At 37.3% G+C, this 27,061-nt stretch overlaps 2 protein-coding genes across 2 annotated transcripts in view; both read right to left on the bottom strand.

The window, feature by feature from the left end:
* Window positions 1–415: 415 nt before the first annotated feature.
* Window positions 416–4,308, bottom strand: LOC309401005 (gap junction delta-4 protein-like; the record flags this gene model as incomplete). Its single annotated transcript, XM_081969887.1, has 2 exons — window positions 416–1,928; window positions 4,245–4,308. The coding sequence occupies 2 exons, from the start codon at window positions 4,306–4,308 to the stop codon at window positions 778–780; spliced, it is 1,215 nt and encodes a 404-aa protein (XP_081826013.1). The 3' UTR covers window positions 416–777.
* A 3,850-nt stretch (window positions 4,309–8,158) lies between these two features.
* The window catches only part of CCNY (cyclin Y), a 123,184-nt gene continuing 104,281 nt past the window's right edge, over window positions 8,159–27,061 (bottom strand). Inside the window, exons 5-10 of the mRNA XM_081970151.1 lie at window positions 24,547–24,582; window positions 21,117–21,174; window positions 20,852–20,971; window positions 13,602–13,768; window positions 12,121–12,283; window positions 8,159–10,895 (exon numbers count right to left, since the gene is read on the bottom strand). Of these exons, the coding sequence (XP_081826277.1) occupies window positions 10,779–10,895; window positions 12,121–12,283; window positions 13,602–13,768; window positions 20,852–20,971; window positions 21,117–21,174; window positions 24,547–24,582 (661 nt within the window). The 3' untranslated portion in view covers window positions 8,159–10,778. The remainder of the gene's footprint in view (window positions 10,896–12,120; window positions 12,284–13,601; window positions 13,769–20,851; window positions 20,972–21,116; window positions 21,175–24,546; window positions 24,583–27,061) is intronic.

Below are 27,061 nucleotides of genomic sequence, written 5' to 3'. Positions count from 1 at the left end.
GAAAGGTGAACACCACTATCCTCTTCAGATTTTCACCCTGCTATTAGCATACAGGTTTTCTGTTTCAAAATTGAGACTCAGTATAGAACAAGGCGTATGGGACACGGTGGCTCAGTGGCTAAGACGCTGAGCTTGGCGATCAGAAAGGTCGGCAGTTCGAATCCCAAGCTCTGCGTAATGGAGTGAGCTCCCATTGCTTGTCCCAGCTTCCGTCAACCTAGCTGTTCAAAAGCATGTAAAAATGCAAGTAGAAAAATAGGAACCATCTTTGGTGGGAAGGGAACAGCGTTCCAGGCGCCTTTGGCGTTTAGTCATGCAAAAGCCATAATGACAGGACAGTAATATCATAAAAGGTGAGAATATGATTGCAATGGGTCACACCATGATACAAAAGTGAACACAAATTTTTCCCTTTTAATTTTCCCCCTGTAGTTTTCCATTTCCTCCTTTAAAACAATGAATCTGAGCAGTTTCTCATTCAACAATGAGGAGGAAATGTACCACTTAAATTCTATAGCCTTTGATAAATTTATACCAAGCAACAGAAATAGTGGAGTTAAGTGTCATGAAGAATTTTTACACGTTTCTGAGAATAGCTGTTTTATCCCATTCCAAAACCTCATTTGATATTGAAATACACTCTTTCAAAACCCTTCTTTCAACTAAAGAGTTCCAGTTAATTATAAGGTAAGCGTAATGGTGACGCTTTTAATTTTGTGATCCATGAGATTTCCACACACACACACCCTGCCATTTACTATATTGGTTCCTGTTCTTCTATACCCATTCAGATTTTTTGGATTTTGAGTACTCAGAACTATCACAGACAGATGGAGTATCAGAGGTCTTTCTCTCCAGAGTAGAATAATGAACTGAGGGCTTGTCGTAACTTGCAAATGAATGAGAACTATGATGGCACACCTCTTGGGATTTAAAAGCCAAGGGTTCTTTGACGAAGTAGGACTGGTGCCCATGTGTTGATTGCTCAGATAGATTCTCCCGCTGTTTGGCTCCACTGAAAAGCAAATCTTGATTGGAAGATCCATTACATACCTTATTATGGTTACTGTTGAGATGAGAACCGATGATCTGTTGAAGGGTCATTGTAGGTGGAAAAGGACAGTCTTCTGTAGCCTTACAAGCGAGCAAGCATTTCATACCACCCTCGGGGGCGGGCATGCTTCCATGATGAATATTGCCTGGATGGTCATCTTGCTGTAGGTCAGGGATACTTTCCTCTTCTACGTTGGACTTTTGCAACAGAAGCTTATTTCTACGATTTCTTAACCCACTGGTCCGCAAAGCAAAGATTAGGTCAACAAGACTAAGAAGAAAGGAGAAGCCCCCAAGCCCCCAAATGAAAAGCATCATGATGGTTTTTTCAGTTGGTCTGGAAATGTAGCAATCAACAAAACTCATGCAAGGAAAGCGGTCACAGGAAAAATGCTTTGGAACAAAAAACCCAAAGAGATAGTACTGACCAGTTCCAAAGACTGCCTCCATCAATATTCTCATAATCAGATGAACTATATAAGCCCTGGAAAAATCCAGGGCAGCCATTTCATTTCTCCTGCCAATTTTTCTCTTTTTTGCTGAACTTTTGGAGTTCTTTGTAATTTTGCAGCCAGATAAAGGCTTAATTTCTTTGTACTGAGAATAAGGGGAGGAAGAGGCTTTTACAATGTGTCTGACCACACCATGTAATATACAGACACCAAAAACAACATAAGGAAGGAGGACAGACACACTCTGAATCAGCCAGAACCGAAAGTGCGATATTGGAGCAAAGAGATCATAACACACATTGGAACATCCTGGTTGCAGTGTGTTGCAGATGAAGCGTTCTTGCTCATCTTGATAGAGAGGATAGGCCGCTAAAAATATCACCATAAATCTCAGGAAGATCACAACTGCTAACCAAATCTTTCCTAGAAAAGAAGAACAAAAACAGAGGGATTGTCAATAACAGAGCAGCAGATATCTTATATCCGTGATGGCGAACCTATGGCAGGTGTGCCCGAAATGGTATGCGGAGCCATGTTGCCTGACATACGCAGCATTGCCCGTCCCTCTTCCGAGTTTCTGGCATACATGTGCACACGATGATCAGCTGGCCTTTGTACATGCAGCAGTGCTGGAAACCAGAAGAGCTGGTCTTCCATTTTCCGGTGTGAGCATGCGTGCCGGCCAGATGTTTGGCATGTGCACATGCATGGCAGTAACCAGAAGACTTGCTGGTTAGGACACATATGCGTGCAGGAAACTAGAAGTTCATTTTCCGGTGTGCGCAAGCCCCTTGGGCAGTTCTTCCTGGTTGTGGCACAGAAGTGCTCCCTTTTGGGCACTTGTTGCTGCATGCATGCTCCCTTTTCAGCACTCGGCCCCGAAAAGGTTTACCATCACTGTCTTATACGCTAAAAGTTTGGTACAAAAATATCAAATACATGTGAACATCTCAAAGAGAAAGTTTGAAGCAGCTCTAAAATTGATAGTTATCAAGCTCACGGAAGGAATATTGGATATATGTTTAAGGCAAAATTTTGGTACATGCTCATATCTTAATGTTCTCTGGTTTTATGCTGCTTGGAAGGAGCAGATGAAAATGTTTATTGGACATACATTTTTAAAACTGAAGAAAATGTGAAGTCTATACAGTGGGGAACCAAAGATGCTTTTTTTCTAAAAGCAAACTGGTTTTTTCTTTGAAAATATTTCGCTTCTTATCCAAGAAACCTCTTCAGTTCATGGATGTTCAGTTCTTGAAACAGAAGCATTATGTTTTCAAAAAAACAACAACATATCAACAAACTCACAATAGAATTCCCTATGCCACCAGGCTTGAAATTCTGGGCTTGGACAATCTGGAACTATAATACAATAGTAGAGTTGGAAGGGACCTTGGAGGTCTTCTAGTCCAACCCCCTGCCTAGGCAGGAAACCCTATACCGTTTCAGACAGATGGCTATCCAACAGACAGACAGATACCGCCTGTGGTCCGATCTAAGCATAGTACACAAAATTGCCTGCTACAATGTCTTGCCTGTCAATGACTTCTTCAGCTTCAACTACAATAATACATGGGCAAACAATTGATACAAACTCAAGGCTCAAACCTGATTGCAGAAAATACACTTCAGCAACAGAGTGGTCAACACCTGGAATGCTCAACACCCAACTCCATTGTTACAGCCTCAAACCCTCACAGCTTCAATCTCAAACTGTCACCGTGGACCTTACCCCATTCCTAAGAGGTCCGTAAAGGGGGCAGGCATAAGCGTGCCTACCATCCCTGTCTTATTGTCCCCTTTTACCTCTATTTACTTCCTTTGTTCATGTTTATGTTCTTACCTATACTTGTTATCTTGTACATGTTTGACAAACAAACAAACAAATAAATAAAATTAAAAAACCCAAAAAAGTCCAGTTGACTTTGGGGGGGGGGGGGAACCTTTCGGACAACCATGACCTGGATGTTTGAGAACCTCCAGAGACATTCAGTGAGGAAGGTTTATCATCCCCGCTGAATGGTAAAACAAGTTTGCAATTACCTTAGAAATGTCTTTGAATCACTTTTATGCCCCATACATGAATAAGAATAGTCATGTTTAATTGCCACTGAAACTATAGCTCACGTCATACTCTACTGCCTCTCCTATAAGGACTTACAGACTCAATTTATAACACATTAACCTAATAAAATATGTAGGAAATACTGATCATTTTTACCTGTAGCTACTGTTTTCAGATTAGTATGAAGTAGTTTCTCTGAATGTAGCCAAATTCTGCTATGCTGTATGTAAAATTAGGCAAACTCTGACTGCCCACTGTTAAACCACTACCATTCGCAATATTTTTTTAATTATTATATTAATGCTTTTATTTGCTGCTCTGTGATCGTAATAATAATAGATAGATTGATTATAGATAGAATATTTGGGTTTTAAATGACTTGTCATTTTAAAAAAAAATTAAGGCATTAATTACAGTAGTAGATCAACAGACCTATACGGAAAATAATGACTATGATGGAAAAATGGCCACTCATTTATTAAGATAACTTACTAACTCAGTCATTACTCTGCACCATTCATATTATGTTCACACAGGTTTAAGCAAGCTATCATGCATGACTTATTAAGACCTTCTCCTTCAGACAACTTCACTATAACAAGTAACAGCTGAAAAGTTAACTAATCCTTTAAATAGCTAAACACAAATACATACCTTACAAATAATGTACTCACCTATAATCGTCTCGTTGTAGCTTAGAGCAATGATGAGAAAACTGAATGCATTTGAATACTCCATGCTGAAACTTGATTGCTCAATTATTGAACCTATAACGAAAATGTCTGCATTCTCAAAATCTACAGAAATCTAAACAGAGAGATCAAAATGAGAAGTACTGAGAAGATGGCCAGAGAGTGGAAGGAAACACAACTTTGCAGAGTGGAGCCAGCCTTCTTTAGAAAACATAGCTGAAGACATTTGTTGCTCTCACCTCTGCCCCAACAACTGCACAAAGACAAAAGGCAGCAGGGATTATCCTGGCTATTGTCAGCTTTCCTTACCCTCTTGGGGGCATTCCAGGTTCCTAAAATTACTGGGATAGTTGAGCGATGAAAGATAAATTGAGAGAAGAAATAATAGAACAAGGCTTGTTTTGCCCGGGTGATAGAAATGAGTATCACAAGGGAAGAGGATATAGCAACACCAGCTGCCAGGGCTCCTGGTGATATTGTCTCTGTAGTGGCCACAGTCTTTGAAACAGATATGAAAGACAATTCCCTAAAGCCAGTTGGATTAAGCGGTGAGACACGGAATTCATGGATGTCCCCGCATGTTTCTTTTTCCATAATGACTTCTTCTCTTCCCAAAAGAAAAACTCTTAAGGTTGATGATGCTTAACCTGTCCAGCATTAGGAATGCATGAAACATTATGGATTTGAAACATTTTGAACCTGAAACACTCTGCTCTAGTTGTTCTGACCCTTCCAGAAGTATTTCAAGCTCAAATTCTCAGTTAAAAAAAGAGATGTAATGATGATGCTTGAAACACAGAACATCTCCAGTATGATCAGAATGACTGATCTGAATTCAAGCCAACATATTTTGAAATTAAAAAAAATTGGATCACCTGACTGAACATTTCAAGTGTTGGGTAACCCAAACTTTAAGAACAAAGAGGAGGGCTTTAATTTGTCTATCTTCTGACTACTGTAATGCTTGAGTTATGACCAGTTGCTTAGCAGCCATTCAATGTTGCAATGGAACCTTTAAAGGTACTTCTCATCCACTTCCAAAGACCAGCACCTGCCGTGGTTATGTGGCCTCATTTCAGATGCTCAACAAGTAGCCCACATTTGGTCATCTGCAGAATCCCATATTCATATAAGTACAATTTATAATCTTTTTTATGATATTTCCCAAAGGTGCTTTTTCAAAAAGCAACTGGACTTTGTTTTTTTTTCCCCTTTGGCACTACGCTTCTCATTCAAGAAAAGTCCTCTTCAGAACTGAAGAAGCTTGTTGGATGAGAAGCGAAATGTCTTAAAGGAAAAACAAAGAATGCCCAGTTGCCTTTTTGAAAAAAAAAGAAACCCAAAACACCTTTAAAACAACCAGGGCTTGGATGACTGAGAATCTCCATAGATTTTTGCTGATTTGTTGATGCACAATTTATTCACATTGAAAAGCAGAAGTACAATAGGAGTGTTTTATACATTTGAAACCTTCTCTGTTTGTACTGTTAAAAAGAGGGAAATTCAATGTATATGGTACTTAACTTTGCCAAGAAACTGTTTGGCATTGTTTTTTAGTTCTGGATTCAAGAGATAGAAGGATGGAATCCTGACAAAAGTACCAAGATCCTCAGTTTTTGCCGGAAAGCCAAACACTGAAAGATGCAGGTAAACAAACAGGATACCCAAAACAAATCAGCTTGCCATAAAATTGTTTTTCCCTGAAAGGTCTTTCCTATAGATGGGAACTGTGCCTGCACAGAAACTCTGCTTTTGGCTCAAAGAATTCAAAACAGTGTCTACTCTTTTTAAAGACAGAAAATACAATATAAGATAAATTTGTTCCAGACATGAGTGTTATGTCTTCCTCATTCAGTGGGAGTAAACCTGAGCATTTAATACTTAGCAAATTTATGTTTTGTAACGATCAACAACAATGAAAAGCGGCTAGAAGCTATCCTTTCCCAGAAAACAAATTGTACTTCTTTTCTAAAATTGTACAAGGCAGTAGAATTCTACTTTTTCTAAAGTTTAATAGGCTTTTGAAATTGTGTGTGTGTGCATGCATACTATTTGGGCATTCTTCTTCTGTTTCCTTATTTCAGTTATTTTCCTTATTTCTTATTTTCCTTTTTAATGAGAGTATTTTCATTTCCTTAATGAAATTGGTACCCTCCAAGTGGCATGACTGAAGCAGCACTAGGCTCTTCAAACATATAAGGCTTACTATATAATTTTCTATAATGAGCATCTGTTAATGGTATGTAGGAATGAGCTTGGGAGCATGGGCCACTATTGCATAGTGGATGAAGCAAGATGCTCTGGAGCAACTCTCCCTAAATTATTATCAGGTCATAAACGTGAAAGCAGGAGAATCAAATTTTCAGTTTTGCAAGATTTTGTTAATGTATCTTTACAATAAAATGGAACTGGCTTATCAGGCAGCCTTTCTTGTCTGGTCTGCACCTCACAAAGAAAGTGGAGTTCCTGTACATTGTTTTGAGTCTTATGTCAGAATATTCATGAACTGGAATAGGACACAGCAACAGGTCAGCCATTGGGGACAGGTTGGAATAGAACATGGTAACAAAGGTCAGCCAATGTATAGCATAGCAATTAGGTCAGCCAATGAGGGCTGTTTGGAAACTGAAACAGTATTTGCTGGAGACATCTAGGTGCCTGGGTGTGGCTTAGGCTTAGTTTAACTGCCCTATATAGAGGAAGTTCTTCTTGTCTGTATTAAGCTCTGAACTCTGAACTGATATCGATCTCTCCTCTGCTTGTGTTTTTCCTGTAACTACTACCACGTTGGAGAATCCACTATTGGTGTTGTATATTTACTCATGTGTTATTATGTATATAAAGAAATTAATGAATCCCGCTGAATCAGTTACCTGTGTGTACTTTCTGGATGTGATTTCTGCAACAATCTCTGACATCTTAGCTGGCAAGTTTTTCTAAGAATTCTTGATTTTAAAATTCAGAAATTCAACCTTTCTCCTGCGTCCCCCTCCTCAGCCTTTCATTTAACCATCTCTATCCCATCTTGATTGCCGGGGAAGAAAGATTTAAGGTAGAAAAGAAACGGGGAGCATCTGTGCCTCTCTACATCTCAGATTACATTGTCAATTATTTGCCCAAAGATATTTTGTTTGCCATGAAGGAGGACTCAAAGCCAACCTGATATGAACCTGCATGTTATCCAATGTTTTGTGACATTTCTCCTTAGTAACCACATACATTTGTATGCTTTGTTTTGTAGCCATAAAGTTACTACTGAGCAATATCTTGTGACATGACCTTTTGCCCATGAGCTCTTAATTTACAGAAATCTCAACACACACGAGAATTGGCTACACTATTATCTATTCCAAAGACCATCTGCAGAATTTTTTTTTTCCAAAAAGAGTCGGGGGTTCTAACAATATTTAATTAGGCATGTGTATAAATCTAATTCATTAATATTTTAATTAAATGTGTGAGTTAAAGAATAGTTCAAATTGGGAATGAGGGAAACACTATTTTATAAGAACAGTGTACAAAGCTTTTTGGGAAAAACATGGTCTTTTTCTACTATTTTTGGCAATACCAAAAATAAATACTGCAGTTGATGTACAGAACTATTCTTATAAAAGATAAAGCTTTCCTCTGTCCAGTCATGGTGGTCATCTTTTTATTAGCTAAGGGACCCAGCATTGACCAAAAACATTTCCATGGTCACATGGCCAGCATGAGAATACACCAAAGTGCATGGAAACTGTTAACATCTTCCCACTGAAGTGGTACCTATTTATCTATTTGCATAGTAAATATGGGGCAAGTAAAACAGAATTATTCTTATAAGAATTCTATTTTTAAAGCCTTTTTAAAAAGTGACGTAGCTTGCAATAACGTAATATTAATAATGAGAAAACACATTTAACAGATTTCCTTTTTTTTTTAATTTGTAGTGCAAGAAACATAACCAAGTTAAATCACAGAATCAGTACTAGTTGAAGAATGTGGAAAATTCTCCTATACAGAGGTAGAATCCAGTGCACAAAGCTAAAACAATATCCAACAGTCTAAACAAGACTGAGCAAGGTTTTATGGAATCCACTTGAAATCTTAAGTATCAGACTGTATGTACATACATACAATAAACAGACTATACAATCTTTAAGGTTGTTTAATAAACTTCACAAAATTAGAATAAATTTATTGAAAACTTTACATAAAGCAAACTTTTTCTCTTTCTGTCATGCCTTTCTTTAAATCCACCTGCCTCGTTATTATTATTATTATTATTTTTGCTAGAAAAAAACCTGTTCTGCAAAATCTCAATAAAGCAATTGTTTTTAGCCATATAGATCTAGTCCATTTCAATTTGAAAGGTGGCAATTCTTTTCTCTCACTCTGCTATTTTCCTGAAATTAAAAGACACTTTTAAAAAATTCATTTTTTTAAAAAAAGGAAAGAGTCCTTTAAGCTCCTTGATTCCAGGCCTTCGAGGGCAGGAATGTGCTCCTTCCTTCCAAAATTAAGCCACATAAATGCGTTGTTTCATGAAAATAAGGATATTCGATTGTCTATAAATAAACTACTTGTGATCATGGTTTTAAGGCTTAATGAGATCCATGTCAATAATGCTTTTCTCCTTATTCTGCTGCTGAAACTAATGGGAATAATTCTGGAATACAATGATAGATGTTTATCCTAAGCAAGGTCCTTATTAAATGTCTGGGAGGTATGAAGTGCAAGGGACAGTATGCAGGAAGGAAAATTCCTGGTGAAACATACTTTCTCTGTTTTGCTGAAGCAATACACAAAAAGCAAAACCAATATCATCAAAACATCCCTTGACAAGTGAATTCAAGAAGTCATGATACTGAAGCTGATTTTGGCTGATTGGTTGGTTTTCAGTATGGCACCTTTCTCGCATGTGCAAACTCAATTATTTGTAAAGAACATGTGTGTATGTGTTGTGTTTGTGCGGATAAATAAATAAAGGGAAGCAGAGTGTTACCTCCCATATTTGGGCATACCAGGGGTTGTGACACTATATATATGAATGATTTAAAAGATAGGAAAGATGACAACCAGTTTTTAAAAATAATCAACAAAGCAATACAATTTTCTTCACAGTTTGCATTTTGTTTATATTCCTATGAGCACCCACGCTGGAAAAAAAACCTTATTTTTATTCCAAAATCTAATCTGTGATAAACACTTGTTTTTATTATACACACACACACATGCCCCCGCATGTGTATGTATGTGTGCATGTGTGTGTGTAACACATACACATATATTTTTTCTCTCTTTTTCTTCTATGGATCCTTGAACAAAAACTTTTTTTAATTTTTTTTCTTTTTTATATATAAACAGATTGGTTTCCACTTAAAGTAAACATATAAAAACCTTTTGAGGCTATTGCTTGCAACATTGAACCAGGAAGTGAAGCAAATCAACTATTTGGGCCATACAAAAGAAGATTCTTACTCTCACTCTTTCATTGCATTTCTCTCGCTTGACTCCACCTAAACTCTAAACGATTTTTAAAAAAATCTTGCAAAAGAACTATTCTATCTAAAGCAATGTCTGCACGTTGGCCCAAGCTTCACTTGTCACCTGAATCCATTTAGCAACTCTGTTTTTACAGTAAGAAAAAATAAACCCATCTGAAAAAAGGTAGGAAGGCACATGCAACCACATATAATACAAAGCACCAGTACTGAAAATGCACCTCAAGGGCAACATTATGACACCGGTTGCTATAAATTAAAAAAAAAATAGAGAGAGAGAGAGAGGAAAATAAAATTATGCTCAATCACCTGATCTTATATACTTTGGGTTCAGCACTGTCAATCAATCGGTTTCCCCAAAAATACAGTAAAAGCACACAAGAAACAACAATATCCATAAGAATTTAGAAGCAAAAGGCTAATAAAACAGCTTATGAACAAAAGCACATCAAAGTGTAGGGGCAAAAAGGAAAATGCTCTCTAATCAGAGGTTCATGTAGTGCTACCACTGCCTTCTCCATGGTTGCTACAGAAGAGAAAGCAAACTCAATCAAAAAGCAAAAAAAGAATGCGAAACCACTAGAAGATATTGAAGAGGATCTCAAAACATGTCCAACTTCTTTCTTATTATGGTTCTTGCAACATTTTTTTGAGACATTGGTTTTCATGCCATTATTTCTGTTAAGGGCCTTTTATTCTTCCTTCTCCTCTTTAATGATCTTGTATTGGTTTCTGAGGTTTCATCCTCGCTAAGCGGGATATTTTGCAGAAATATTTTTCAATATTTGCTTTCTCCCCATCAAAAAGCAGAGGAGTTGTAATAAACAACAAAACAAATCTTCTTTCAAAGTTCTTTTTAACTAGTCCCTAAAGTTATTCTTGTGTGCTACACAAAAGGGGAGGCACTGTAAAGGCAGATCTAAAAATAAGGGGAAAAAAATAACCAGAGAAAAAATTCACCAAAACCAACCCTCCCACCCAAAGTTGATGATAGAAACAGTACTTCTAGAGTCTTGTATCTCAGATTTCACTGTTAGGAGATAACCGCAGGAGACCATCGAACTACAGACAGATTGTCTGAACTGACTGACCGTTTCTTTGCAGATTTCCTGAAATCCTTATATTTATCTTCACACAAGCGAGAAATGGCCTGTAAGAGAATGGAGAATGAAGAGGGTCAAGCATACACGATGACTTGATTTGGCAAAACCTCCAGATTCAAAGTAGGTCCTCCACCATTATGGCAAGTGTGTGCCAAGAGAGTGGCACCTGAAGCAAAATATATTCTTATAACATAAATGCATGGATCCAGTATTATATAGAGCTAAAATATTGCACAGGACCTGGGCCATCCTCCAGTCAGGGCAGCTATTTGGATGATTTTGGACTATTCATCTTCTTCTAGCTCAACTTACTCCACAGGACCAGGAAGAAGCAGAAGATGGAATGCTATGGATGCTGTCTTGAGCTCCAATAGGAGTGATAGGGCACAAATCTATCAGAGAAATCTATCTATCCTTTCTCCAGGTCATGGAAAAGCTGAGGAACCTCACCCTCTTTACCATACTGCCAAACACATCATAGTTGTTTGGTTTAAACTTTAGAGACACCCTTTAAAACAGTTTGCTTGAAAACCAAGGCATGAATGAATCAATAAACTGTTACCAATATACTCTGCAGAAATCTCTACATCGTTTGGGAAATGAGTTTGGAGTAGAGAATAATGGATAGTATAGTAGAGTAAAATATTGTATAGTACGGTGTAGTGTGGTGTGGTGTATGGTATGTGTGGTGTGGTGTGGTATGGTATGGTATGATATGGTGAGAAAATTGCACAACATTCTCAGAGACTCTTCCCATCCTGCTTACAAATTTTTTGGACTGTTGCCCTCTGGCAGAAGATACAAAACAATTTAAACCCGGACCACACGTCTTCTGAATAGTTTTTATCCCAGAGCTATAATTGTATTCAACAATGAACTAAAGGGCCACCATCAGTGAGCTATTGGACAGCTTTACTTGGTCTGCTGTATGGATGCTTGTGTGGTTTAGGGGCAGAGAATTTTTGGTGTGTGTTTGTGTGTGTGGGATTGTCAGGAGTGTTGGGCCTGGTCTTTGGGTGTTATGTGAATTTCATTGTATGGGTATACTGTGTATATCCGTATAATGACAATAAAGAAAAGTAAAATATGGTATGGTATGGTAATAGTAATGCTTATGGTTATGATATGGTATAGTATATAGTATAGGTAGCAAATTGGCACAGATCAATGCTTTCTGGTGATAACAAATGAAGTTAGAATTTGGTGATTTTGGGAATTGGTGTAACATAAAACATTGTAATATTCAAACGATGAGATGATCAAGAGTCTCACCTCAAGTTTACATGCTCTTTCCCTGCTGAGAGGTTCTAGAGGAAAACTCAGATTGTTTGCTTCTGCTAAGGAGCGCAAGTCAAAATAATACTTAGCATAAACACTTGAGGGAACGTTGATGTTGAACTGCAGCAACTCAAGAAATTGGCGCTCCAATTCATTCCTGAGAAATAAAGAGAGAAAATGTAGAAAATTTTTATTTGCCACAACTCACAACAGGCTGAGCTGAGTGAACAACAAACAAATAAAATGTGTGTTACTTTTAATAGCAAATGCCTTCAAAGTTCATCTTTCTTTACTTTGTGTCTGTCTTCCTTATATGTTTAAATGAAAAATATGTCTTTCATAATCACTAACCATATAATGTGATGGAATATTGCACTCTTTACTAGAGACATACCAATCCTATTCTTACTTACGGTTTGCTGGAATTGACAAGCTTTTGTTTGTTTATTTATCAGAAATGTTAGACATAGACTAAGTTAGTTAAATTTATTTCATTATGACATAAACTTTAATCTGTTTATCCAACAGAATCTAGGTTCAGCTAATTTGGTTGGGTCTAACATTGTGCATCGCATGTATTTGTATTTACAAGTCGTCCTCGATTTATAACAATTCATTTAATTACCATTCAAAGTTACAAATCTGAAAATAGTGACTTATGACTAATCCTCACACTTACAACCAGGACATGGACACATGATCAAAATTCATGTGCTTGGGAACTGGCATATATTTCATCCTAAAATCATGTGATCATCATTCACAACTTTTCCAGACAGCTTCCAACAAGCAAAGTCAATAGGGGAAGTTTGATTTGCTAAACGACTATGTGATTTATTTAACGACTGATCTGTTCTGTTCCGCCTCATTCATATTTCTTTTCATTCATATTCCATTCCATTGAATTCATGAAAATTTTAATCTCTTGTTCCCCAGCTTTCTTTGTTCCTAAACTGAATTGCCTTTTATTAATCATACAGCTCCATGTGTGTAGATGCTATTTTATTTATAACATTGTAAGCCACTAAGAGGGACACGGTGGCTCAGTGGCTAAGACGCTGAGCTTGTTGATCAGAAGGTCAGCAGTTCAGCGGTTCAAATTCCTGGCACCATGTAACGGAGTGAGCTCCCGTTATTTGTCTCAGCTTCTGCCATCCTAGCAGTTTGAAAGCACATAAAAATGCAAGTAGAAAAATAGGAACCATCTTTGGTGGGAAAGTAACAGCATTACATGCATCTTTAGTGTTCAATCATGTCAGCTACATGACCACGGAGATGTCTTTGGATAGTTCTGGCTCTTCGGCTTAGAAACAGAGATGAGCACCGCCCCCTAGAGCACTGAACAGTGTTCAGTGTCATTTCAAAATTACATGGGTGGCAAAGAGATTTAATAAATAAATTTCTCAGCCTCTTCAGATTCCCATTGCATCTTTTATCAACAAGTAAGCAAAGATGGGACCAAACAATAAACTCACATGTCTTCAACTGTGATATCTTTCAGGATCTGACAATAGTCCACATTCCACACAGCTTGGTCATCCCAAACTTTGGATGCAAGTAGAATTGCACCAAGCACAATTCTTTTCCAGTTTGATGGACAAATATCTATCTCTGCATAAGTTAGCAATCTTTCAAGATATACCTGAAAAGACATGTGAAAGTAAGAGTTCATACATTTCTCTAGCTGAATTGAAATAAGAGGGGGAAGAAACCCAATTATACCCTCCTACCTGAGTGATCTTTAAATGGAAAATTGTTTCCAATTGTACAACCATATAAATAATACTTCACAGTTCATTAACAACATACACTTAGATTCAACTGTAACCTATAGCTTTCACTGCAGATTTCTGTAAATATTTCAGACTTGCTGTAATAAACAACCATTTAAAAATAACCAGCAGGATTACTACTTTAAAAGCTTTTCTAGTACGAGTTTACCACAGATGATGGACTGAAGTAGCCTTGATTATTCGCTGATCTGCAAACTCCTACATAGAAAACCAGCAAAGATGTTAATGCAATCAACATTAAAGAATAGAAGGCAATATGGGATGGGGTGTAGAAATCTAACAATGCAATTTAAAAAAGCAGCTGTATTACATCACATGAACAGTGATCATGTAATGCACAAAACGGGAAAGGTTTTGTGCCACGATGCTTTCATCAATCTTCTCTTTGCCTCTCCAGAGATAATGTTGTTTTACCACTGGCATTCTTTACAGCTGAAGGCTTTCGTTCTGCCATGCCATGCACAAGAACTAACTTTACTGCATAAATTGACAGCAACAAGTATCTTATATGCACAAAAGTGGAAAGACACACTGATTCCAACAATGGAAGAATGGATGGAAAGTGATGGAGTTTGCAAAAATGGTGAAATTGACTTATTTTAATTAAAGAAAAGAATTTATCTAGTTTTCTTTCTACATGGAAATCGCTGCTGGATTTTATGCTCAAAACGGGGGGGGGGGGAATGAATTCAGCTTTTGATGATTGGAATGGTTTTATAATTATAGAAATGGCTTGAAATGTTGGGAAATGTAAAGCAAAAGGTTGAGGTATTATTTTTGCAATCTATTGCACTGATGAAAGACAGAAGTTTAATTTTCTTTCATTTTTTTCCAGTTTTCTCTTTCTTGGTTTTCTAACTTTTAAACAAATAGAATTTTTGTGTTGTATATTTGTATCATATAATGACTTTTAATTAAAAATATTATTAAAAAAAGAAATAACTACATTGCAAAGTAAGAAACTATAATTGCTTAAATAAAAAAAAATGGACTGACATTAGATTAGCACCAACAAAAATGAATTTTGATGTCTTGCCATGTGCTGGATTAATAGTAGTAGACATCTAGGGAAGAGTATTAAAATTGTCTAGATATTATTCTTATTTATTATTAGGTTTGATTAGTCATCGGGTCTTCAGATGATCTAGATCAGGGATCTTCAACCTTAGCAACTTTAAGACCTGTAAAGTTCAACTTCCAGAATTTCTCAGTCAGGCTGGCTGAGAAATTCTGAGAGTTGAATTCCACAATCTTAAAAAGTTGCCAAGGTTGGAGACTCTTGATGTAGATCAGACCTTGTCAAACTGCCAGCCCGGGAGCCAAATGTGGCCCGTGCAGGCCACACCCACCTTGGCTTTACAACAGCAAAAACATTGTGATACAGTGCGCGATGCTATTTGGTTTGACACCCCTAATCTAGATGTATGGCTAACAGTATGCAATGTACCTATGAACTGAATTTACTTGAAACTTGAATTTACTAGTTGAAAATTTCTAGACAGCCTGAAATCTGAAGGTGGTCAGGAAAAACTGAAGATACAAGGTATGAAACAGACCCAATTTTTGGTAGTGTCTGGAGCAAGGGGTGTCAAACTCTTTATCATCATGTGATGTATCACAACTTTTTTCCCTTCGCTAAGATGGGGGTAGGCATGGCCACTGCGTGATGCATCTGGGCCACTGACCGCAAGTTTGACACCCCTGGTTTAGAGCAAATCTAGGGGGAACATGATTACTAAAGAAAAGAAAATTAGCAAATAGGAGAGTAAAAATATAATACAAGACAAATCTATCTCCCAGTATAATGGATAGAAAGTGGCAGTTTTGAATACCTATAGAAAATTAACATAGAGAATGCGTATTTATGAGCTGCGGTTGCACAGTGGTTAGAGTGCAGTACTGCAGGCTACTTCTGCTGACTCCTGGCTAACTGCAATTTAGAGTACAAATCTCACCAAGCTCAAGGTTGACTCAGCCTTCCATCCTTCTGAGGGTGGTAAAATGAGGACCACGATTGTTGGAGGCAATATGTTGACTCTGTAAATCGCTTAGAGAGGTCTGTAAAAGCGCTGTGAAGCAGTATATAAGTCTAAGTGCCATTGCTATAACTGTCTTTTTCTTGAAATATTAAAGCTAAATTTAATGGTAAGAATTTAATGAAAAGCATGGATAGCCACTAATCATGCTGTCCTTTCTCTGAATCTTTTTTTTTTGCTATCTTTTCAAGCAAATTATAAGCTCACTGACCATTACAGCTATAACAAATTCTGCTGGATTTAACAGAATGTTGTGCAAAGGCAGTTCTGAATTGCAGAAAGTCTTCGAAATGCTATTTTAACTTCATTAGCCAAAATGGAATCAACATCTAATTCATTTTAATAATTAAATTATAAATTTCCAGCCATTTCTACTACTTACCGTTAATTTAAAGCAAGTCAGAACAATCTTCATTGGAATAAACGAAGAAAAATACATGAGAAACTTGATGCCTTAGTCTAGAAAAACCACCTTTTGAAAATGCTCTAATTTAATGCTAACTTTACAGTAAGCAGAGGCAGGGGTGGGATTCAGCCAGTTAGCATCTATTAGGGAGAACCAGTTGTTTACTTTCTAAGCAGTTCAGAGAACCGGTTGTTGGAAGAAATATTATTTTGTTTTTTCTACTTTACAGGGCTAAATCTTTATTGCCTTGCTTACAGAAACTCCTCTCCAGTTAACCTTATTACATTGTTAACAGCTAAGGCGAAGAGCACATCGATGTGAGTGATGTTGAATTGGCCCCCGCCCACGTAGTCACATGACCACCGAGCCCCACCTACCCATTTGGTCATTAGGGCAGAGAACCGGTTGTTAAATTATTTGAATCCCACCACTGAGTAGAGGGCTATTATGTGCATGCTAAACAATTCCAAATAATTTACAAATACAACCACAGATCGCAGGATTTAAATATCCAATAGTGGGAATTTATTCTGAAGTGAGAAGGGCCAAAAGATATCTTACTGCATGGTTTACCTACACGCAATCACTTTTTCTGTCCATTTAAAGTTTGAGATAGGAAGGGAATAGCCTGAGGAGGAATGGAAGATAGCCTTGCTTCTGCAAATTCAGTTCTTTCATAAACATTATCCCCAAAGACGGTTCTCTTTTCTGCAATAAGTTGCCAGTGTTCCAAAACTATTTTGGTCACAATGGAATACGACTTCTATCCTAGATTTAACTTTTTAAACATCAGACTCCTACACGGGCCAGTTATTCCAGCAGTCCTTCAAATAAATATCAGTTGTTACTAACGTCCTTGAAAGTTGTCCAAGACTATTTGCTTGAAGCCATGCCGATGTGTATTCAAGTTCAGAAATATAAAGTTTCAACCTATAACGTCTTTTGGGTCCTGCGTATCAACACCCCACCCCACTCCCATTGGTGTAATATCAATCAAAAGGTGATAGTAACAAAACCTCTTTGCAAGAGATAATCTAAGCCAGGGTGGCTTTACTATCTACAATGATGGTTACAATTCTCTTTGGGAGAAAAAAAATGGGTTGTTGTTTTTTTCAGCCTCTGCCACACAGGGAGTTGTTATCTTTCAAGGCCAGTATTTCACCACTGAATTATGGTTCTCAATAAAAATCAAGGCTGGAAGGAAAAGAGTAAAGTAAAATCTACTTTTTTTTAATGGTAGCATCCATTGTGTGCGGAAGTTCCCTAACCCACTGAAAAATACATCTTTGTCCTTTCTACCTGTTCCCCCTATGGTTCATGTCTCTATTCTATTTTATTTATTTTAAATTTTGGTCAAATAGAAGATGGCAAAAACAGTATTTTCCACATACACACCCCATTCATTTATTCTTCAGACACCTTTGTAATAAGATTAGGGTTAGAATTAGGGTTATTTAAGTAATTTCTATACGATGCATCTATATACAATATTCTATATTGTAGCATGTCCACCTTGAGTTTACAATATTTAGTAGATCACAGTCAATGACATGAATTAATATCATAAAACAATTAAACTTCAAAAACAAGATGAAAATCAAAGTAAAAAATTATATAAAATTGTGACTTGCCCAGAATGAATAATTAATAAATAAAAATATGTAAAAGCATCAAGATAAAATTTAGATAGCTGTCTAAAACAGCTTCTATGGAAAGAAGACTAAAGGTTAAACAACAGATAATCTAAATATGTACTAAAAACACATGGACCATTGTGGTCAGATTAGAAGAGGCACCATTGACAAATCGGGAATATATGATTTAAAGCTTACTATTGCACAGCTCTCAAGACAAAGTAGGGTCAAAGAGCATCCACAAAATATGCACTTGTTCGTTCATGGGATGAAATGTACCACTCTGGAGGCAGCAAAATCCCCCTAATGGCTGGCCACAATCTTCCCAGGCCATCAACCCAGGGATAGGCTTCAAAAATTGCAGCAACAGTCCACTGCTCAGTTGCTGGGTGGGTGTGGCCATGGTGGGTGTGACGTGGTTGGCCTCCTGCACCACAGCAGGGGGGGCATTTTTCACCCTTCCCAGGCTCCAGAGGCTTTCCTTGAGCCTCAGGGGTTAGGGGCAAAAACTGCTTCCCCCAGGCTCTGGACTTCTGGAACCTCCGGTAGGCCCGTTTCCCCTCATCCCCGAGCTTCCACGTGGGCCCTGCACTTACCTGGCATGATGAATGGGCCATGTGGAGACTCCTGGGAGAGGCAGGGTAGGGTGGGAGGGGTAAGGCCACCCAGGGGGGGCATTTGGGGGTTCCCAAAACTGGTCAGAATCCTATCTAGAAGATCACCCAAACCTGTGCAACAACACCTATCAATTCTCAGAATTAAGCTGTCACTTAGTCTGCAATCTAGTCCAAGCAAGAACCAATTACAAAGCTTGGCAACTTGATGATGGCGGAAAAGAGAAGTAGAATGGAGGTGACATCTAGTTTCATAGCTTCTGACAAACATTCCCAGTGGTTTGTAAGGATGTTGAATAAAATTCAACATCTTTACAAACCAAAGGGAACTCTTAATGTAGGAACAGAATCATGGCAAGATAGCCTCTCCAACTTTAATTCTCTAACGTGATCCACAAGAATATTATGGTTGCTTTTATCCGAAATTGCTATGAAATAACCAAGAAAAAGGAAGCATTCTCTATTCACCCTTCTTAAGTTTATCTATCAGAACAATAAAAATTGTCTTCATGTTATGATCCAGACCCAGACCCAGACCAAAATAGATCTAGAAAATCAAGTGTTTAGATTTGTTATTTTAATTAAAGGGAGCTCTCTGTTAAGTGTTAGCAAAAGCCCAAAGGAGACAAGATGCTTGTCATACAGTTTGAAAGCACAGCTGTTTTTCTTTTTTTAACTAAATAGAAGACATGAAAATAGAGGCTGTAAGCTAGTTTGGAGCCATTGATTTAACCTTTTGTGACCCCAATTAACTCAACAAAAATGAAGTCCCCTCGTAAATAGTAACTGCAAATGTGGAATGGGGATGTACAGATCCGGTTTCAATGATTTCACCTTCCTTTTTCTTAGGTACTATCGTTCCAATCTGCTCCCTTTTTCCTAGCCACTTTAGTAAAAGACGTGCTATAAGGGTGAAATACATCTCCAAATGGAAAGCTTACCAGTTATTGCATTTGCTTGTTAGAAAAAGTATTTTGGAAATAAATTGTATAAATCCTACAACATATTTACCAAACCTCCTTAAAAATAAAGTTATTATTAAACTTGAGAACCTTCAAAATCAATTATTTCTCCAGATATCATCTGGAGAAAGAGGAAAGGAAAGGAGAAAGGAAACGATCATTTAAATGCTACAGGCAAAATATGAAATTTAAGAATTGAACTACAATGCTATGTTGCAAAATAAAATAAATTCAAATATCATTATTATAGTCTTTGAACCTAGAAATAGTTTAATGCAACAATTAATCATTAGGGAAAAAATAATAAAGTAAAGTAAAATAAAATAAGTAAAATAAAGTAAAATAAAATAACATGTATGGTATACTTAAAAGTATACTGTACAAGTGTATGACTTAATAATATTAAGATATTTGGCCACCTTGTATATGAGAATAAAGTCAGAATTCCTTAAAAATTAATAAACATAAAATGTATGTGAATGGCCCACATATTTAGAGATTAATTGGGGCAAATATTGCACATAATATGCATTGCAAAATAAGACAGGGTTAAGAAGAATTTGGACTGTGAATCTCAGAAAGAAAGATAGCTGAAAATATTTAGTCTGCAATAGATAGGTAGACATTTAGGAAAAATAAGAACTATTGAATCTCCCACCAAAACCCCTCTGTGAGGTAGATTGGCTGTTTTAAAAATTTGATAAATAAATACAAAGACAAGGAAAATAGTAAGCAAATGTTAAGTAAATTCAAGGTACTGTATATGAAAGCTAAAAGTATCTGTAATTATTTATATGTATCCTGTCTCACCTGCAACATCTATTTTATACATGAAGTCATCAGTAGGTAAATCTGATATGTGATCTTAACTCCAAATATAAATCTTAAACTGAGGATCTAAAATTAATTGTATTTTAAGGGACACGGTGAGTCAGCGTCAGAAAGGTTGAGAATTTGGCGGTTCGAATCCCTAGTGCCGTATAATGGAGTGAGCTCCCGTTACTTGTCCCAGCTTCTGCCAACCTAGCAATTTGAAAGCATGTTATAATGCAAGTAGAAAAATAGGGACCACCTTTGGTGGGAAGGTAAGAGTGTTCGGTGCGCCTTCGGCATTTAGTCATGCTGGCCACATGACCACGGAGAAGTATTCGGACAGCTCTGGCTCTTCGGCTTTGAAACGCAGATGAACACTGCCCCCTAGAGTCGGGAACGGCTAGCACATATGTGAAAGGGGAATCTTTACTTTTAAGCATTTCAACGATGATCTTTTGTATACTCACCAGGGTGACAATAGCACATTCGGCAGTTAGCTGAGCAGCACTGAACAACGTCCGAACAAAGCGATAAATCTGCTTTTGTTCAGGTTCATGTTTGTCATAATCTGATGGCACTTCGGATTTCTGGGGAAATAATATTATTTTAAAAAATGAGAATATGTTACATATAATTTGTAAAGAAGTGGCAGACGTAAAGGGCAGAGAAATAGCAGAACCCATATTGTAAATTCCAAATTTTTGTTATTGTCCTTATGTAAGTGAGCTTTACCGAAAGGGGGTGGAGATTTTCATCAAAAATATCTAGGAGCATTGTTCCATCTACATCCCTAGAAGAGGAGGAAAGAAAAGAAGAGAATCAATGGTAATGTTACTGAACAAACAGAAATGGAGAGAAACACTTCTCAAAGTCCTACAAAAATAGCTGATTTAGAATACGGTCTCATCCTGTGGGAAGCCGTATCAATGGGATCCATCATCCTGCTAGGGAAGTAAAGACTATATTGAAAAGTAGACTTTCTACCTTTGTCCATGGAAAACTACTGGGGGTATGCCATGCTGGGAAAAAATGAATCAGCTCTCACTCATATACCAAGCTATTTAGACTTGAAGGACATTTGCAAAAACAAAAATATGGAAAGCGTTAAGCTCTCCAGGTGTTATAGCCAGTCAAGCAAAGAAATATGGCACTTAGTTAAGCTCACTCTACCACAGAATATGTGAAATCTCTTTATTCCGAAAATGAAAGTTGTTTTGAAATTTTAAAATAAAATTTACAAGACCAATCCTCGGTGGAATGAAAGAGTGAGTCTCAAGGTTATCTTACTGACTGGACAGGGGCAAAACAGTACGGCTTTTCCTTTCTTTCAATTCAATTGTGGTTTTTTATAGATTGGTATATGCCCTTTTTGGAGAATCCAAAGCCATTTCCAACCCAATCCTATGACACGAAAGAAGCTTGGACCCATCCAGGGGTGAAATGTCTGAAGTCTGCTACCGGTTTGCTTCACATGCACATGCGCATCATTTGCCTTAACCAGAAGTAAAAAAATGTTACCAGTTCGGGCAAACTGGTAGTTCTGATGATCAGCTGTGCAACAATCATTTGTGTTGCACGGCACAGCTGATTGTTGTACAGCTGACTGTCGGAACTACCGATTTGCCCGAACCAGTAACATTTTTTAATTTCTGGTTCGGGTAAACCGGTAGCATTTTTTACTACTGATTCGGACGAACCGGTTATATTTCATCCATTACTGAATGCATCGTTTTGCTTTACTTACATATTGTCTCCCGTATCAAACTAGGGGACGGGAGGGATGGAGGATAGGAACAAGAATCCACTTTAAAGAACAATTTATCCAAAAAGCACTAGGGCTTTTAAACTTTTGACCATCCATTGCTTTCATTAGATGCCAATATAAGCAGAAATACTAAAATATAATTATGGGGTCAGTTGCCACACAGCAGCGTTTTGTTCCATCGCACACAACAACTGATTAACAGCAGTGGTTGCCTTTATAAACTGCTGGTGAGCTTTGTTCAATCGGCATGTAGCTGATTATCACGGCAGAAAGAATGCCGGGTAAATTAGACTTTGGGTTGACCTTAGATCAGTGTTTCTCAACCTTGGCAACTTGAAGATGTCTGGACTTCAACTCCCAGAATTCCCCAGCCAGCAAATGCTGGCTGGGGAATTCTGGGAGTTGAAGTCCGGACGTCTTCAAGTTGCCAAGATTGAGAAACACTGCCTTTGATGGATCTCTCTTACATGGATAGATGGTTACTGATTAGGGAATGTTACAATACTTCCAAGGTAACAGTAGAGGGCACATGTACATCATTCTGGGACCAGGATAATCAGATTCAGAAAACTTCTGCTTTTTCCCCCCTAAATACTAGTCTTCTTAGTTGACTACTCACGTACAGTTTTCTCCCGAGTCCTCAAATTTAGAGTCACAGCACCCGTCTTTAGGTCGTATTTTGTACCCTACATAACGCAGTAAATGGGGGCAGAAGAATCTTGAAAGGACAAGAAGACTATAGGTAGCGTAAGAGTATCTTCTGTCCACACTCCATGGATGCTAGTTCAGTAACATTTGTGTTTGCAGAGGTACAAATGTTGGACAAGACTTCCATTTAGAAGATGGGCTTCAAGTGAATTTTGAAAAGGTACTCCTTTGAAATGAGATCAGTGGTGAAGTCCATATAATTTCATGGCAGAAGGACAGAAGCAGCTTTGAGAACTAAAGTATTTTAGTGTTGTATATTTTCCCACGGCTGCCAGTTACATCTGCAATTGACTATGAGCATCGATGTGTCTACAAACAATACCTATGCTGCCCATTAGGGTCCACAATCCACTTGATTTTAAAAAAATTAATTGGATAGTTGTAATCTAAGATTTTGGTTGAAAAAGTGGTCATCTGACCAAGGCAAACAACAAAAGAAAAGAGGAAGTCTTTTAGCAGGATCCATCCTAATGGACTAGAAGAGGTAACCTCAAGCAATTTGTTTTTTGCTCAGTTGATGTTTGGTGACTCTGTCCACTAATGCCACAATTAATTATCAGGGGAAAAATAGCAAAGGCAGTAAAATAAAATGGCATATTTAATTAAAAGTGTTGCACAACTGTATGTGCATGTGTCAATATTCCAAATCTGATCACCAGTACTCAAATATTGGAGAGATCTGTGCATCTTAAGATTTACTACACGAATGGCAATATGTGAATAAGGATGTTGGTTTTAAATTATATCCATGTAATTTACTGATTAGAATCTTGTGTGTGTCTCCTCTGCACTTCTGTATTCTATCTACTGATTTTGTCAAGATTCTTTAAAATAAAATAAAATCTACAATAAAAATTATACAAGGAAGCAGGAAGGTTCCTAAGAGGGGTGCGTATGTGTTTGGTGTGTGTGTGTGTTTGTGTGTGTGTGTGTATGTATATGGGACGAGGGGGCTCGGGCTAAGACGCTGAGCTTGTCAATCAGAAGGTTGGGAGTTCAGCGGTTTGAATCCCTAGTGCCACGTAACGGAGTGAGCGCCCGCTACTTGTTCCAGCTTCTGCCAACCTAACAGTTCAAAAACATGTAAAAAATGCAAGTAGAAAACTAGAGACCATCTTTGGTGGGAAGGTAATAGTGCTCCATGTGCCTTTGGTGTTTAGTCATGCTGGCCACATGAGGTCTTTGGACCGTGCAGGCTCGTTGGCTTAGAAACGGAGATGACCACTGCCCCCTAGAGCCGCCAGAAACAACTAGCACACATGTGCGGGGGAATCTTTTCACACACACACACACACACACACACACACACACACACACAAATACTGACTTTGAGTCTTAATATAGATCAGCTATACTTTAAGGTCTTCACCCACGATCCCATTAGAACAATTTATCTGTAGCTTAGTTTGGGATTTGGGATTACGGAACTAAATGGACACTATCCATTATTTGGGTTGGATGTTTCCTCATCACTGACCATCACTGCTCACCTAGAACACCCTTGTGTGGGAAAAACTATGTACTGTTTCAGTTCTGATTACAACACATTCAAGGCTACATATGCAATAGCACTGAATATTCACATAAAGTGTCCCAGCTTTGCAAACTTTCTTATAAGGGAGTGAAATTTTTTTAAAATAAGAAAAAACAATGAATTAGTATTTGGACCATTTTCCAATTCAAACTTACCTATTTTTGATATGGTAGTATATTGCAAGAGCTACGCTGTAAAAGAAAATGCAGAGTTAGCGTCTTAATACATATTGAATATACCACATCTTAACATTATGTTTTATAACTAAGTCAAATTTCTGAAGGGCCATTCAAACATATTTTTTAAAAATCAAGAGAGAGAATGTATATCGATAAAAACAACAAAAAAGGATAAGCTTTTTTGTAGCAAAATTGTACTGAATGCAACAACTATAGAGGCCAAGATAAAGCCATTTTATTGCCTGAAAACAAGAATAGGTATGCCACTCAATCCTTTCTGTTAATAATAATAATAATAATAATAATAATAATAATAATAATAATAATAAGAATTTGAATTTATTAGCCGCTCCCTTTCCAGACAGGACTCGGGGCGGCGTACAATGGAGCATATAGAACATAAAACATGTGTACAAACACATAAACATACATATATACAAAGACACACATGCACGGAGGAGGTAACAAATTACAACATTTAGACAGTTAAAAATCACCATTAAAATACCCCAATTGTAAGAAACCCAATGTACAATTAAAATTTAAAATTTAAAAAGACAGTCAGGAGGAGTATGTTCCCATGTTCTTTAACATGGGAGACTATATAAATTTGATTAAATAAACAAAAAAATGTTTTAAATAGGTATTTCCTTCCCTCATTTCAGGTATAGATGACTGGATTAACAACTGCATCTTAGTTTAATGCTGATAATCATACAGGATATGACAACACAGCATAGGGAGCAAGGAAGTTAACTACAGCTAGTCCTCAACCTACGACCACAATTGACCCACAAATTTTTGTTGCTAAGTGAGGCACTTGTTAAGTGAGTTTTGCCCCACTTTATGACTTTTCTTGCCAAAGTTGTTAAGTGAATATCTGCATTTGTTACATTAATAAAACGGTTGTTAAGTGAAACTGGCTTCCCCATTGACTTTGTCAGAAGGTTGCAAAAGGAGATTATATAAACCCGGGACACTACAACCGTCATAAATAGGAGACAGCTGTCAAGCATCCCGACTGTAAATCACGTGTCTATGGGGATGCGGTCATAAGTATGGAAAATGGTCATGTCACTTTTTTCAGTGTCATGGCAACTTCGAACAGTCATTAAGTGAACTAACCTGTAGCTGACTTTATGAGCTGTTGTGCTGATAAAACAGTTAGTATTCAGGCTACTATTATATTATTATATCTATAAAAATTTAGGCCAATTATATCTGTAAAAGAAAGAGTTTTAAAGGAAGAATTCAAAGGAGAGATGGACATTGAGAGCACAAAAACTAATAAATAACTATAAAAGCAGAATTTTTCCTCAGAAGAGCTTTGCAAAATAATCATAATTCTATGATATGTAATTTAAGGCAATAGAATGTTCCAGTTATATTATAATTTGTCTTTAATGGTGTTTCAAAAATCATTGGCAGAAATAATCTGAAAATTCATACCATTTTTTAAAGAAAAGCAATATGTTTAGAATTTGAAATCTAGGGAAACTGTGAGACACAACTGTGCAAAATAAAAAAAATAGAGAGATCTGAATAGAGAGCTAATCTGATTTTGTGGTTTTTAACTTGGAATATATTTGCATCCACATAAAGATTAAAACTTTGAGCCAATTATCAAAGCTTTGTCTGCTATTGGTGATAGCTACGCCACACACAAACAGAACTAAAAATGATGGGAACTACTCCTTGGTGGTACATCTGTGTCTATCAAGGCAGTCAAAACGACCTTCAACGCTGCAGTAAAAAAAGAAACGATTATCATAACAGCCAGGCAATTCCAAAAGTATCTCAGCATTTGAAAATGTAAAAAAAAAAAAGACAAAAATGCATCAGAAGAAACTCATAAGTAGAACCTTAGATTAATCCAAGGACACAAAAATTGTTTTGGAATTGTTAACTAAAAACAAAAATATATTTGCAGCTGTGGCAGTAACAAACAGGAAGGAAGGCAAGGAGAAAATATGTCTGGACTCATTTAACAGACATCCAAATCATGTCTCCCTAAGAAAATTGCCAATTTTAAAATTACATATTTGAAATCTTCAAGTGCAACCTTACCACAATAGGCAAACTTTAAAGAAGAGAACTTCTCTAATTTAAGCTATAAAGACATGTATCAACAGATTTAGGGCCCTCTATATCCTTACTTACATTTGAAGCAGAAGGAGAAGTGAGGAAAAATGTATTTTTTTCCTCAAGTCTCAATCCTAACCATTTCCAGTACATAAAATCTGTAGATATACCCCAGAGTATTTTTGAAACCACTTACATGTAACCTTAACAATTCTAATTGGGATCAGAATTTCTGTTATTAAGCAATGTGGTTACAAAGCATGGGATCACGTGACTGTATCACTGAGTGATGGCGCGCCTGGAAATCCCCACTTTGGTCCTTAAATGAATCCCACTCAGTCATTAGGTGACGATCCACCCAATCCAAGCCATTCCTGGCTTGGTTTGTCCTAGCCCCAAGCTTTGGTAA

The sequence above is a fragment of the Natrix helvetica genome, assembly GCF_964273705.1.
Source record: "Natrix helvetica genome assembly, chromosome: Z".
Taxonomy (NCBI): Eukaryota; Metazoa; Chordata; class Lepidosauria; order Squamata; family Natricidae; genus Natrix; species Natrix helvetica.
Note: the sequence above shows the minus strand (reverse complement) of the source record. Positions and strands in the feature narration are given on the sequence as shown.